At 48.5% G+C, this 15746-nt stretch overlaps 1 protein-coding gene across 6 annotated transcripts in view; it reads left to right on the forward strand.

Annotated features, from left to right (window-relative positions):
- Window positions 1-10413, forward strand: part of SHROOM3 (shroom family member 3) — a 216100-nt gene extending 205687 nt beyond the window's left edge. For all 6 annotated transcript variants that reach the window (XM_077933755.1, XM_077933754.1, XM_077933757.1 and 3 more), the window contains 3 exons: window positions 29-182; window positions 1928-2200; window positions 4107-10413. In XM_077933755.1, the coding sequence (XP_077789881.1) occupies window positions 29-182; window positions 1928-2200; window positions 4107-4445 (766 nt within the window). In that variant the 3' untranslated portion in view covers window positions 4446-10413. The remainder of the gene's footprint in view (window positions 1-28; window positions 183-1927; window positions 2201-4106) is intronic.
- Window positions 10414-15746: the final 5333 nt, after the last annotated feature.

Below are 15746 nucleotides of genomic sequence, written 5' to 3' on the forward strand. Positions count from 1 at the left end.
TACATATCTGTTCTCTGCCGTGGTTTAGGAAAGATGAGAAAGAAGCTTCTGCCTCAATGCTGGCCTCGTGCTCAGCTTACTACAACGTATCAGTACCCAAAGCCGAACTCCTGAACAAAATCAAGGATTTGCCAGAGGAAACAGGTGGTGATGAAGAGCAGGTGGCAATCAATGAGAAAAAGGTGAGTTTTGGGCATCTCTCAGCACAGAAGGAACCAAGTGTTGGGATATGAGTACTACGCAGCTGCAAACTAGCAGCTCGATGTTTACATCGCATGATGGCCCTGACCGTGGGACAGGATGTTCAAGGGAATTCACAGGGGTTTGTTCTTTGTGTAATATGAGACCTTCCTGTTGCTTTTGTGAAGGAAGTCTCTCGGAGTTGCTCGGAGAAGTCTGAGTGAGCAGACATGTTTTTGTACAGTTGTACAGTCAGAAATAAACTATAGATGTAATAGACTTTCTGACTATCTTCTTTCTCCTGCTGGTATGCAAGAGCAAAGGGGGTGTGCACCTTTCACGCAGGGAGGTGTCGCCTATCAAGATCTTCCTGGACTGCCGGGATGCCAGCCAGGGTAGATCACCGGCAAACAAGCCCCAGGAGCCTGGGAGAGGGGCCAGCCTCTCCCGAGGGGGCTAGTTTTCCAACAAGTGGTAGCACGCGGATGGCAGAGGCTACAAGGCACAACTAAGGACAGCTGGAGCACCCGGTGGAGGCGTTTTTTGCTGTTTGCAATGCTCTCCCGAGGGGGCTAGTTTTCCAACACCAAGGTCAGCCATGATCATAACCAGAGCTCTGTCAGTCCCAGGGATCTGTGATTGCACTGTGCAAGGAGCAGAATTAAACAAGAAAAGCCATGCTTCTAACCCTTAAGACTAATTAAGGGCAGTTATGTTCATGCACAAAATCCAAGTGGTTTGGGCTCTGCTGGTGTGTTCCTAGCTGAAATTTGACACCTTTTGAAATGTAAAAGATTTCTGAAGATCTGTGGTCTTTTGTTGAGAACAGAAATAGTTTCATTTCTGGCTCAAGTCAGATATTTGTAGTAAAGCTGCTTCCATTGGCCAACTTAATTCCTCAATTCATTGTGTAACTATGACCTCCTGTTGGTTGGTGCTATGCAAGCAAAAAGAGTCTGGGTGGCTTTTCATTTTCATTTTTAAGAGATCTCTTAATGCAGTGACTCCATGGTGCCAGAATAAGACAAGGCATTTTCTCTTTATTTACGCAAAGGCAAGTGATTCTGTCCCCAGGGCGAAATTCTCCAACTTGCCTTCTAGTTCTCTAGCAAAAGAAGCCTATACAGTGGTACCTCGGGTTACATACGCTTCAGGTTACAGACTCCGCTAACCCAGAAATATTACCTCGGGTTAAGAACTTTGCTTCAGGATGAGAACAGAAATTGTGTTCCGGCAGCACGGCAGCAGCAGGAGGCCCCATTAGCTAAAGTGGTGCTTCAGGTTAAGAACAGTTTCAGGTTAAGAACGGACCTCCGGAATGATTAAGTACTTAACCCGAGGTACCACTGTATTGAGAACATCATTGCACAGCATCGTTCCTTAGAAGGTCAAACAACTGTGAATTGTTTATCACAATAGCATCCATAATGGAACCCTTATTCTTGATTAGTTTCTTTGTATGCATAGCTTTTTAAAATTTTATTATTAATAATTTTCAGTACAGTATACATAACTTTTATTGGCTGGAGGAATTCATAAGGAATGTTCAGACACAGGTGTTGGGTGTCCGGGGTTCTCCAGATGTTGCTGGACTACAACTCCCATCATCCTAGACTTCGTTGACTGTGGCTGATGGGAACTGGAGTCCATTGGAATATCCAGAGGTCCACAGTTTCCCCACACCAACTTTTGCCGGCTTCCTGACCTAGTAGTAGAGGATGATTTTTGCTCAATTCTGTCCCACCAGGCTGAACTCATTGAGAGCTTGTCCCACAAGCTGGAGACCCTGAAAGAAGCCAAGGAGAGTCTGCTGGCAGACATCAAGCTCAACAATGCCTTGGGAGAGGAAGTCGAAGCTTTAATCAGTGGCCTATGCAAGCCCAATGAGTTTGAAAAATACAGAATGTTCATCGGAGACCTGGATAAGGTGGTCAATCTCTTGCTTTCACTCTCAGGACGCCTCGCTCGGGTGGAGAATGTTCTCAGCAGCCTCAGTGAGGATGCGGATAACCAAGAACGGGTAGGTGGATTCAGAACACTAGCGTGCAAATGTTCACTCTTGCCTGCGCACAAGTGGTGCTTTCCCTACAGCAGCATCTTCGGCAATGAAAGTGGGTTGAAAGAGCTCTCCAATCCATGAGCTCACTTGGTTCAGGGAGCTTACTGCACAAGGGAGTTCCCTGGTTCGCTTCAAGCTCAAAGGCAGCTCTTCCTAACCCTGTCTTGTCCTCCCCATTGCAGTGAATGAGACAGCTCTTGCATCCAGGGGCAGCCCGGGGCAATTGTCTTGTGATCCATACATGTACATCCAGCTTCAAGGGCCTTCTGGCGGTTCCCTCACTGCGAGAAGTGAGGTTACGGCAGCAGTTCTCAACCTGTGGGTCCCCAGATTTTGGACTACAACTCCCATCATCCCTGAGCTCTGGCCTTGCTAGCTAGGGGTGGTGGGAGTTGTAGTTCAACAACATCTGGGGACCCACAGGTTGAGAAAGGCTGGGTTACAGGGAACCAGGCAAAGGGCCTTCTTGGTAGGGGCGCTCGCCCTGTGGAACACTCTCCCATCAGATAAACAACTATCAGACATTTAGACAACACCTGAAGGCAGCCCTGTTTAGGGAAGTTTTTGTCGTGTTTTTAATATTCTGTTGGGAACCGCCCAGAGTGGCTGGGGAAACCCAGCCAGATGGGAGGGATATAAATAAATTTATTATTCTTATTCTCTTTCTTTCTTTCTTTCTTTCTTTCTTTCTTTCTTTCTTTCTTTCTTTCTTTCTTTCTTTCTTTCTTTCTTTTTGCAAGATCAGGTCAGGTTGGCTTTCTCTAACACAGGGCGGCCCAACTTTTCATACCAAGAATACTTAGAACCTGCAGGCCGCACACTGCCTTGTTATGCGGGGCGAGGGAGCGAGGCCAAAATGTGAGCCCCCACCCCAATCCTTACTCTGCCTTCCCAAAGCTGGCTAAGTGAGGCTCTGGGAAGGAAGTGTGAGAACTCTAGGACCCTGTCTGAGCCCGGCACCTCACTTACCTGGATTGGGGAAGGCAGTGTGACGGCTGCAGGTGTGGGGCATCACATGTTGCTGAGGGCCAGCCACAAAAGGCCTTGAGGGCCACATGTTAGACTGCCCTGATCTAACACATTCTTGGGAAAATCTCTCTCTCTCTCTGACTGCAGCCCTAACCCCATTCACTGGGCAGTGATTTTTTAATATATAATAATAATTTATTATTTGTGCCTCACCCATCTGGCTGGGTTTCCCCAGCCACTCTGGGCGGCTTCCAACAAAGACCAAAAAGACACTAAGATGTCACACATTAAAAGCTTCCCTGAACAGGGCTGCCTTCAGATGTATTCTAAATGTCAGGTAATTGTTTATCTCTTTGACATCTGGTGGGAGGGCGTTCCACAGGGCGGGCGCCACTACCGAGAAGGCCCTCTGCCTGGTTCCCTGTAGCTTTGCTTCTCGCAATGAGGGAACCGCCAGAAGGCCCTTGGCGCTGGACCTCACCTCAGCATCCGGGTAGAACGATGGGGGTGGAGATGCTCCTTCAGGTATACTGGGCCGAGGCCGTTTAGGGCTTTACAGGTCAACACCAACACTTTGAATTGTGCTTGTAAACTTTTGAAGTCTACTTAGAGAAAGGGAGAGGGAAAATATGGGTCTTTAGTATGGTCCATTCTGTGCATCCCCCATGTGTGGGATTCCGGAACAGAACCACATCTATTCTTGAAAGCATGAAAGGAATAGGTTGCAGACATTCGTGTGAATTGCCCCATGGAGTTTAACAGGACCTGCTTCTAAGCGGACGTAGTTACGAATGCACTGCGACAGTGGGGAAGGGAATAGATGGGGGCGAATTTTAGCCGGAAGAGCTGTGGCGCTAAACCTCTCCCTTTTCCTTCCCTCCCACCCCACGTGGGACAGAGCTCTCTGAACGAGAAGCGGAAGATGCTGGCTGGCCAGCACGAAGACGCCCGCGAGCTGAAGGAGAACCTGGACCGGCGAGAGCACGTGGTCTTGGACATCCTATGCAATTACCTCTCGGGGGAGCAGCTCCGAGACTACCAGCATTTCGTGAAGATGAAATCTGGGCTGCTCATAGAACAGCGCGAGCTGGATGACAAGATCAAGCTAGGGCAGGAACAGCTCAAGTGCCTTCTGGAGAGCCTCCCCACGGACTTCGTGCTTAGCAGCAGAAAGGGAGCAGAACCTCCGACATCCACCGGGACCAGCCGACCTCCAGCTCCAGCATCTTCACTCTGACCTTTCCAGACGCGGCTGCGTCAAACCTTTCCTTCTCAGAATTATTTAATCAGAAACCTCTTTTAACTTTTTTTTAAAAAAAAGAATTGAGGGAGGATTTAATTATTATTTTTTAATTAACGTTGGGGTGTGGAGGGGGGGAAATAAACAGCACGGAAAGATTTCTTTTTCTTCTTCGTCTTCTCCCGGAGATCACGACTTAAATCTGTGTGGAATACATTGGATTCTTGTGGCCAAGCAAGATGCAGAAGAGACTGGCAGCAGGTTCTACGAGGGAGGTTGTTAGCTAATTATAAATAAACTCAAGCTGTCCCTGCTGAAGGAGTCTTGCCCCCCTCCCCCCTCTGAGCACCTGACGGTCGTTAAAATAATGAAGGATATACAATAATGAAGCCTTAATTAAAATATTAATGAGAAACCTGCTGTCTTGAACAATATCCATATTTATATTTTTTAAAGCTACAAGATAGAATTCTGTAAAGATTTTGTACATACGCTAACCAGTTATCGATTCTACTTCAACATGTACGTAGGGGGGAAATGGTTAAATATTTTTTTTTGTACTTCACATGGGAAAAGAAAAGAGGAACACCCTCGATCCCACCCACCCCCCAAAAAAAACCCATAGTCACACACCATATCTAAATAAAGGACTAGCAAGAAAAGCTCCAGGCCAGGATCCAAGGATGCTTGCATGCAGAAAGATGTACTTGGTGAATGTCAGCCCAGACGTTGGATGTGGGTGCAGTTTGGCATCTCGTTTTCCCTGAGCAAGGATCCCCAGTCAGAGTGCTATGGCTCTGTCCTTTTCCTCCCTCTCCCCTGCATGGTGGGATCCAGTGGAGGTCCGTGAGCAGGGTCCCCACCCGTGTACCATCGAGGCGGTCACTGGATTGCAGCTTTTTATCTCTCTCAGTGCCCAGTGAATGTTGCCAGTAAGTGGCCTTTCCACGAATTGCATTGCACAGCAAAATCCCGTCTTCCAGATCTGCAGTGCGAAGCAGCCGCCGTTGGAACAAGCACTTGTGTGAACCAAACAACTCAGGAGTCAACGTGAAACCGAAGCAAAAAGATACTTCCTCCTTGAGACTCTCTCTTGGGCTCTGTGATATTATTATTTTTTACAAAAAAGAAAAACAGTAACAAGAGAAAGCATGGAACTGCATGCAGCCTGCAAACTTATTTGAATGACTTCTTGAGGTGGTTCATTGAATGTCCTTATTTATAGATTGCTTTAAACGGAAACGGAAATGAAATCCTTAGCCTTGGTTGTTTCTTTGAAATGTAGCGGTGCTTTGCTTAAACCCCATTGGAACTGGCCATCTCCCCAAAGCCATCCTTGCCCAAAACTGAGGTGGGAAGCGCAAAAGTTGCACAGGTAGAGTTGCCCATCCCAGTCTCTTCAACACACTCTGCTGAAAACACTGCCCCTTTGTTTAGATGGGAGACCTTTTTCAGACCCCATTCTCTTGTGGGCAACTTGGGCGGTGGGTTGGGCAGTGGCGAGAGGGTCCAGGTGCAGAAATGGGTAGAGCGAAAAATGGGCTACACTCCAGCTATGCAAAAGTCAGATTCCAACACACATGTATCCCATCTTCCAAATGATCTATAATCCCAGTTCAAGGGCACTTGACAGCCAGGCGAAAGCCCTTGTGGAGGACACAGCCATTGAGGGGCTTAGCCTAGTACAGGCATAGGCAAACTCGGCCCTCCAGATGTTTTCAGACTACAATTCCCATCATCCCTGACCACTAGGGATGATGGGAGTTGTAGTCCCAAAACATCTGGAGGGCCAAATTTGCCTATGCCTGGCCTAGTGGATAAGAGGCAAAGACAGAAAAAGAATCCTTGGGGTCAGATGGGCCTAGAGGTTGACAATTGGCTCTTGGAGGTTCATCATCTCTGATTTTGATGAAGCAGAATACTGCCTCCATGTGATCTGCTCCATATCTTTTAAGACTTTACTAAGGTAGAGACAGAGAGTCCTTCCTGTTTATGTTGAGTGACCAGCGTTCAGCAAAGACCTGGCTGCTTCCAGATTCATTGAGGGGTAGAACTCCATAGGATATCAGCAGAAATGTATCTGCTGATTAATGCATTTGCAAGGAGGTTGCAAAGAGGAGACTTGACCCTTTGTGCATTTGCTGACACACACCCACACCCCGGATCCACCTCACCCCCGGATTCTTTAGGGGGAAAGAAAGTTTAAAAAGTCATGGTCGGCAGGTGTGGGCGGGCAATGTGGCAGGATAAAGCCAGTCAGCTGCCACCTGCCAACTTCCCCTTGCTAGCTACCCCACTCGTGGTGGGCATTATGGTGGAAACACAGAATTACGAAGCCTTCCTTTCACTCATAATGCACAGTTCTGCCCAGAGTTTAATGACAAGGAACAGGAGTGCTATTTTTAAGAGCATTTCTTCCTATAGGTTTTCATTTTCATAGCTCATCTTAACTATTGCAGCATTGCCAGCGAGGCAAACAGCTGGCCTCACTTTCCAAACAAAGGGATTTTGTGATGTTTAAAAGAAATGCATGCCTAGCAAGCACACGGGTTTACTTAATTGTTGGCGGAAGTGGCCCAATCTGACTGCCAAAGGTGTCCAAAGGAATCAGCTGTTGAGACTCTGTTCACCTGCAGCTTGTATGCTAAAGGCCAGTGTGGTTGCTTAGCTTGGGTTATAGACCAGTTGCGTCACCTTTGATGTAGCTGGCCAGACTTCGGCTACCTCTGATTTGCTGCTGCTGCTGCTGCTCCTGCAACCTGGAATGGATCCCCTTCTGTGCCCTCCACATGTTTCCACTAAGCTGGGATGGGGAACCTGTGGTCCTGCAGATGTTGCTGAACACCCATCAGCCCCAGCCAAGATGGCTAATTGTCCAACAACATCTGGAAGGCTGCAGGACACTTATCCTTGCACTAAGCTTCATTGACCTCTTCTGTGGCAGCTTTTTCCAAATATGCAGGGCCTTTTCACGGTAACTCTCTAACAAACAAGTAGGTCTCTTACTCCTCTTCCTTACAAACATGAGGCAAGGCTGAAAAAATGGTGAGTTAAACCAGCCAGGGACTCATCATACAGATAGGACTATTTCTTTAGCCAAGACTGGCTCTTCTCTACTTGCAGTGCCGGCCTTATCATTAGGCAGAATGAGGTGGGATGCTGGGAAGCTGCTGTGGCAACCTTCTAGCTGTTCCCTTGTGTTGGAGGACACAGCTGCTTATGCCACCCTGCCTGTCCTTAGTTCACACGATCTGGCACGCTGCCTCAGGTGCAATGGAGGAAGTTGTCTCATCGCTAGTGTTGAAGCAAGAGTCTGCTTCCCCTCTGGTTGGCTTCCGTATGTGGAATGGTGGGGAGAGACGAATACCATCATCTCTGCCTAGGGCAAGATTTGCTCTGCCTTTATTTGCCCTGCAAGGTGCATCACTTCCAGATGTTTCCCAAGGTCTGAAAGTTTTATATGTTTTATATGCTGCAGAAGGTCAAGTCTACCGAATGCTTATCACAGTGGTTCTCAACCTGTGGGTCCCCAGATGTTGTTGGACTACAACTCCCATCATCCCTGAGCTCTGGCCTTGCTAGCTAGAGGTGATGGGAGTTGTCGTCCAACAACATCTGGGGACTCACAGGTTGAGAAAGGCTGGCTTATCGTGTGTGTGCACTGGATCAGAGCGTATGTTGCCCGTGGGAAAGCTCCCTAGCCTAACTGGAGCCGAATCACTTACAGTGGCGATTTTGTTTTGCCTGTGTGAAAAGCATTTATTCCAACAATCAAGGAGGTATTTGGTTCATCTCCATTCAATGAGGGTTTGTCCTCCGCATTGTGCTATCTGGATGTTGATTGGCTCCAAGCAGCTTCTCTGGCTCTGATCCTTTATCTTGCCAGATAAAGTTTGTTCCAAAGAAACCACGTGGAGTGCTTTCCCTTTTGCTCTTTGTAGAGAAGCAAGCACAAAAGTCTAAAATGCAGCTTTTAGCAGCAACTCAGCCTCAGATCCATGGTATCCTATTGAGCGCTGTGCAGAATCTCAACCCTTCACAATTTAGGCTCTGCTGCAGTTCTAAGATTTGGAATCAGACCAGTTTTGCAGTGTAGGCGCTTTTTTTTATAGGCATAACTTGTAATACTCTATGCTTTTGATGAGTTGCCCTGTTGCTCCAGCTAGGATGTTTCTTGGTTTCAGTATATTTCTGCTTAATGACATCAGTGAAGCTCTGGGAGGGTTTTGGACCAGTAGAACAGGGGTAGCCAACATGGTGCCCTCCAGAATTTGCAGGCCGACAACTCCCATCATCCAAGACGTTTGGCCTTTGCTGGCTTGTGCTGATGGGAATTGTAGTCAGATATTGTCTGAAGGGCACCACGTTGGCTAAGCCTACCTTAGAGCAGGAGTGATCTTGGCATCCTTGCCTTTGGCTTACATGATCTGTGGAAAAGTCTTGGTCCTCGTATCTCCTTCGGCTGTGTTGTAAGGCTCCTGTTCACACTGCATCCTGTGTGTTTTCCCCAGTGGTTTGGGAAGCGGTGTATACAATCCAAAGCTATCCTGTTTCTATCCTGTCATTTCTTATGAAATACTGTGTTTTGAGACGTTTTCCCCAAACCAGTTTTGATCCCAACTGAGAAAACGAAGGACTTGGCTGTGTTTTAAGCTGGTAAGCTGTACAAAGCTGATAAGTTACAGGAGGTGGAATAATGGTGTCGCTATCACTGAAAGATGGAGAGCCCATTTCTGGTTGAATGCTAAGCTGGTTGTCTGGCATTTCTGGATGGCAAGTTCAGTAGACCAAGTGGGCTTGCTGCTGGTCCAAAGAGCACAGTCCAACATGCAATAGTACAGAGCTACCTTATATTTCTTGAGGTATCTCCCGCCACAAGCAGCCTCCTTTGGTGATGCAGTCTTGAGTGCCGAATGAGGAAGGTTGGTGTGCCGTTTGAATATTTACAATGTCACCTGAGTGAGGACCAAGATCCCAGGGCAAACTCGCAACAGCTTTGCCAATGGGCTGCATCCAACATTCTCCGTCTGCTAATGCAAGGGATCTTGTGCTAGCAGAGGGGTAAGCTTTAATGTTACACAGCAGAGGGATCCAATGCAAAAGTCGCATTAGCAGAAGCCCTTCGTGCAACAGGCTGCTCCACTTATTATGCAACAAAAGTTACCAACAACTTGCTTATGCATTCTTTTGCCCGACAATGCTTCACTGGTGCAAAACTTTTCTCCCGTGGAGCACTAAATGACTTTAAGGCAGCACTGCACTGAATACACTCCAATATGCCCATAATCGCTACTAGCCCCTTAAAAATGTCCTAGCCCACTTGCCTACACAGCTCTCTGTTGGGGTTTTGTGGCATACAGAGAGCATAAAGAGAAAACCCACCAACTCATTAAATTTCTATAAGCTTCCCAAGCTGGCAGCCTAGGAATTATTCTTGCATGCCCTCAAGCAAATGGGCAAGACTGGCTATTGACAATAATGTGGTTTTGGTGGCCTTAAAAATCTGTGTCTGTTTTGTGCCAGGCAAGGGGACTCTGGTTGTGTGCGTGTGTGGACAAGACGCCAGGGCCGGGTCAAGACATTTTGGCATCTGAGGTGAACCACAAAATGGCACCCCTCTTCCCTGCCAGGGAAGTTGGGTCAAGTGAAGATCTACATCAAGGACAAGGGGGAATGAAGACCTACATTGGGTTCTGCTGCCCCTGTCGATTCTGCCGCCTGAGGCAGTCACCTCACCTTGCCTCATGGGTTGGCCGGCCCTGCATAGCACCCTTTTGTTCCCGCTTTGCGTGGGTTGTTGGTTGGTTAAAGAAAAGGGTTTGTTTTGTTATTGCACTGCCTCATCTAAAGATTGTCATGATTCTCTGGGGTGTTGTTTTTTTTAAATTTATGAATGATCAACATTGGTAAAGAGGATGGTGATGTGTACTTGGAAACAATTAAAGGTTAATAGTTCACTGTGCAATTGTTTCTTCCTGCCTCGAGTGCGACTTCTGATCCTTTCGTTTCCTTTATCAAGAGTGTTGCTATTTGCGGGTGGGATTCTATCGCACATGGGCAAATTCAGGGTGCACAGTTGTGGTTCATTGGTTGGTCCCAACCAACAAGCCTGCTTCCCTGAAAGAGAAGACTTTTGCGATAAAGGAGGTGAAAGAAAAATGGACTGGAAAGTGTTGCATAGTGCTTGCTTTGACACAGCATCATCAAACCTTCCTGCAACCAAATGAGGATATATGCTCATTCAGCAGTCAACATAATCTGAACCCCTTGCAAACAAAATCAAGGTGAATTCTCAATAAGCAGGTCATCTGGATGTGCCTTTGGAAGCAAATCCTTCTTCCCTATCTTTTCTCTTTACTAAAAGACCACATGGTGGTGCATTGGTAGCTGAACTTCCAGTTGCTCCAGCAGCAACCTGACTCGATCCATTTCTGCCTGTAAACCCATCCCACATACTCAACAAACCACATCCCCTTCCTCTGCTCTCCCTATCTCCCACCCCAGCATGGAATCTCAACTAAAGCATTCATGGCAGATGGCCATCCAGCATTTTGCATTGTCATGACTGGTATCCATAACAAATCCCTAAAACCTTAGCTGTATCAGCAGTTTGCATGGTCGGGCATTTGTCAGACCTCTACCCTGGATCCTCACCCCCACCTCTCTGCTAGAGCACCCATGGGGGGCTATGGTCAGCTCTGCGTTGTGCTACTTTTCTGTTGTAGCTCATCCTGCATTTACAAGAGTCTTGGTGTCCTTGTCTCCTTGTAAAGTAGCCAAATTGGAAACAGTCACATCTGTGCCCAACCTTTGACCGGCTCACCCAATGAAATGTTCCTATGTATAAAAGAAACATTCATTGCATATATATATATATATATATATATATATATATATATATATATATGCGCAGTGGGAAGAAGTCAGAACCTTTCTCTGATGCACTGGATGTCTATGTCTGCAAGCGTTTGTTAGACATGGGAAGAACATTTCAGCTGTGACCCCCCCAATTGGTTCAGTGAACTATGGTCTACATGAGGGGTAGGCAACCTAAGGCCTATGGGGGTCGTTTAACCGCCCCCCGAGCCGCCCCGAACTGAGCTACCCACTTGGCAAGTCCCCACGCACTGCGCTAAACCAGTGCAGTGCGGTGCAGGGACTCGCTTCCATGGCACCGGAAACCGCGTCTGCGCACATGCCAAAAATCACAGGCACACGTGCGCAATCCAGCCCATGGAGCGATCTCCACTGGAGTGAACCGGCCCAGGCAAGGTAAACCTTGCCAATCCCTGATCTAAATTGACTAGCAGCAGCGATGTGGGGGTTCAGACAGGAGTCTTGCCAACCCTACCAGGAGATGCCAAGAATTTAACCTGTATGAAAACCACCACTCAACAACTCCCCACCACATCATCAGAAAGTTACCCAGGATTCTTGCAGGCCTGTCTCAGGTTGTTGCTTCCACCACAGGCAGTCCTAATGATCTCCTGGAATAGCACCACACAGCAGACAAATGCTACAGGTGCCCTGGCGCTGTCTCCATAGCAAACATGCACACCTGTAGATGCACCCCAGATCCCCTGGCCACTAGGCAAGTGTACACAAGTGTCTCAAAGCAACCCTATGACCCTCACAGCAAGGTGGAATGGCACAGAGCTATTTCCTACCTCTCTGGAAGAGCAGGGAACCTTTCCCATGCTACAAGGGTTGGATGAAGACCCACCTGTCTGTGGATGGATATGCAGATTGCCTCGAGTAGGTGGGTTTCCCAAGGCACACCTGCATGAGTAACAAATGCAAGCTTGCAACCATCACTGCAGATTGCTGTGGCTGATACTGCTCAAGTCCACTGGCAAGCTCTTACATGATATAAATGGATGAAGCATTTCAGAGACAGCACTCAGCTGTTTGGTGCTGGGATTCTGGTTGTTTGTGCTTGCAAAACAGACGGGAAGGGGGAAGAAGGTGCCAGAAATGGGCAGTGGTGTTTCTTTTTCCCACCTGTGAGACTCAAAACTTGCATGGAGAGAAGGCCAACTGAAATGTTTCTTTAGCAATACCAGCGACCGTACAGAGCAGGAACCTGAGTTCTCGAAAGCCAATTGGTACGTCAACATAGAGAAGGAAAAGATTGGCAAGTTAGTATAGGAGAAAATATGTAGAGCATAGTGTGGCAAAGAATCACTGCTGCAGAAAAGAGGTGGGTTAATTTTGCAGGATTTGGGTTATCAATACTTAGTGGTTGCTCTAAACTAGATGTTTCTAGGACACCTGACCTTATTACATGCCCTCCATCAGGGCTAGTAAAATCTAGTAGCGGGAGATTGCGCCATGCATTGTTTTACCCAAGGTAAGGTACAAAGAGTTCCCAGGCAACAGTGACATTAAAAGGAAATAAATGTTTAAAATTGTCCAGTATCACCTTAAAAAGGTAAAGGATGCCTGACAGTTAAGTCCAGTCACAGATGACTCTGGGGTTGCGGCACTCATCTTAATTTACGGGCCGAAGGAGCTGGCATTTGTCCAGTTTTTCTGGATCATGTGGCCAGCATGACTAAGCCACTTCTGGCGAAACCAGAGCAGCGCATGGAAACACCGTTTACCTTCCCGCCGGAGCGGTACCTATTTATCTACTTGCACTGGCGTGCTTTTGAACTGTTAGGTTGGCAGGAGCTGGGACTGAACAACGGGAGCTCACCCCGTCGCGGGGATTCAAACTGCCGACCTTCTGATTGGCAAGCCCAAGAGGCTCAGTGGTTTACACCACAGCGCCACCCACGTCCCTTCTTCAGAAGAAGCGTGCATGCACACGAAAGCTTATACCCAGAACAAACTTAGTTAGTCTCAGTCTATAAGGTGCTACTGGACAATTTTTTTTATTTATTTCAACTGCATCAGACCAACACGGCTACCTACCTGAATTTAAAAAGGAAAATAATGCTTGTGCTGCATTTTAATTTTGTTTTTAAGTTGTAATCATTCAACTTGTTTTTATTATTGCTTGTAAGCCACTCTGAGCCCGGCCTTGGCTGGGGAGGGCGGGGTATAAATAAAAATTCTTATTCTTATTCTTATAGCCAATGCACAGCTATTGCAACCCTGCAGATATATAAAAGAGTGAAACTGTTTCCTGTTCCCACCCTGATCATCTGCTGCTTTTAGATTCCTTGGCCAGAGAAAGAACGTTCCCAGCTGTTTCCACTGATCAGGATTTGTGAAAACCAAGAAGGGTGGAGCAGCTACCGTATTTTTCGCACCATAGGACGCACTTTTTCCCTCCTAAAAAGCAAGGGAAAATGTGTGTGCGTCCTATGGAGCGAATGCAGGGGGGGAGGCAGGCGGGAAAAGCCCTCAAGAGCCACACACAAGCTTCGCGCGCTCTTGCGGGCTTTTCTCCAGGAGGGAAAAGGGACTGACTGGCTGCAGCAGTCCCTTCTCCCTCCTGGGGGAAAAGCCACCAAGAGCGGCGCCCTCTTTAAAGGCTGTGCGGCTCCTGCAGGCTTTTCTACGAGGTGGGGGAATCCCCCCACCTCCCAGAAAAGCCAGGAGAAGCCGCACCGCCCCTTTAGAGAGCGTGCGGCTTCTGCGGGAGGTGGGGGAAGCTGCAGCAGATTCCCTCCTCCCGGGTTCCCTTTGAGGCGGCAATGTGGGAGGGGAGCAGCTTACACTCGTGTAAGCAGCTCCTCTCCCACTTTCCTCCTTCAAAGCAACCACGGAGGAGGGAAGGAAGGGGACCATGGATCCTCCGCTGCTCGAGGCTTCAGCGGATTCCCTCCTCCGTGATTGCTTTGAAGCAGGAAAGTGGGAGGGGGGCAGCTTACACTCGTGTAAGCAGCTCCTCTCCCACTTTCCTGCTTCAAAGCAACTACGGAGGAGGGAAGAGGACCATGGATCCTCCGCTGCTGGAGGCGTGATTGCTTTGAAGCAGGAAAGTGGGAGGGGGGCAGCTTACACTCGTGTAAGCAGCTCCTCTCCCACTTTCCTCCTTCAAAGCAACTACGGAGGAGAGAAGGAAGGGGACCATGGATCCTCCGCTGCTGGAGGCTTCAGCGGATTCCCTCCGCCGTGATTGCTTTGAAGCAGCAATGTGGGAGGGGAGCAGCTTACACTCGTGTAAGCAGCTCCTCTCCCACTTTCCTCCTTCAAAGCAACTACGGAGGAGGGAAGGAAGGGGACCATAGATCCTCCGCTGCTCGAGGCTTCAGCGGATTCCCTCCTCCGTGATTGCTTTGAAGCAGGAAAGTGGGAGAGGAGTAGCTTACACTCGTGTAAGCAGCTCCTCTCCCACTTTCCTCCTTCAAAGCAACTACGGAGGAGAGAAGGAAGGGGACCATGGATCCTCCGCTGCTCAAGGCTGCAGCGGATTCCTCCTCCGTGATTGCTGGGAGCTTCTCTGGGCAGGAATTCCCTCAGCTTAAGTGGGGTGGGGGAAGAGTGGCAGGTAGGGGGGTACCTACCTAGACACTGAAGCCACATGTCTCTCAGATGAAAATTGGGAGTGGGCATTGTGTGAAGTGGCTGTGGATCTCCTGCCGCAGAACTGTAGGACTGTATAGAGTTGGGAGGGCCACCCGAGGGTCATCTAGCCCAGCCCCCTCACAATGTAGGAATCACAGCTAAAGAACGCCAGGCAGATGGTCCCCCAACCGCTGCTTAAAAGCCTCCAGTGGTGGAGACCCCAAACACCTTCCGAGGTCATAGAATTGCAGGGTTGGAAGGGAACCCCAGGAGTCATCTAGTCCAGCCCCGGTGGACAGCAGGCGCAATCCATCCCATTGCGCAAGACTAAAGATGCTGCGCAAGGCTAAAGAAGAAGCCAAGGCAGTGAGCGGGATGGATCGCGCTTGCTGCCTTGTCTTCTTCTTTAGCTGCACTGGAGAGGTTTAACTCCTGGCTGGAGAGGTTGCGCGGCTATGGATCCCGCGCACTGTCTTGGCTTCTTTGCTCTTTGGGGCTGGGGGGGGGGAACCCGGGCTTCCCCCGCAGCCCCGAGAAGCTCTGGGAGAAGTGGACAGGCTGTGTGCAGCCTGTCTGTTGCTCTTTGGGGCTGGGGGGGGGGGATAATATTTTTTTCCTTGATATCCCCCTCTAAAAACTAGGTGCGTCCTGTGGTCCGGTGCGTCCAATGGAGCGAAAAATACGGTACATTCCTCTTGCTTCGGGCTCATCACTCAAACAAGCACAAGTGTTCAAAAACCTTTTGAGTCCAAGGAAACCTCATTTTACCGTCTACATGGATGAAGCGGGGGAAGCGGTTGGGAAGACTGCAACTCTCACGGTTTCTCCCCCCACCGCAAA

Source organism: Podarcis muralis, chromosome 9 (genome assembly GCF_964188315.1).
Source record: "Podarcis muralis chromosome 9, rPodMur119.hap1.1, whole genome shotgun sequence".
Taxonomy (NCBI): Eukaryota; Metazoa; Chordata; class Lepidosauria; order Squamata; family Lacertidae; genus Podarcis; species Podarcis muralis.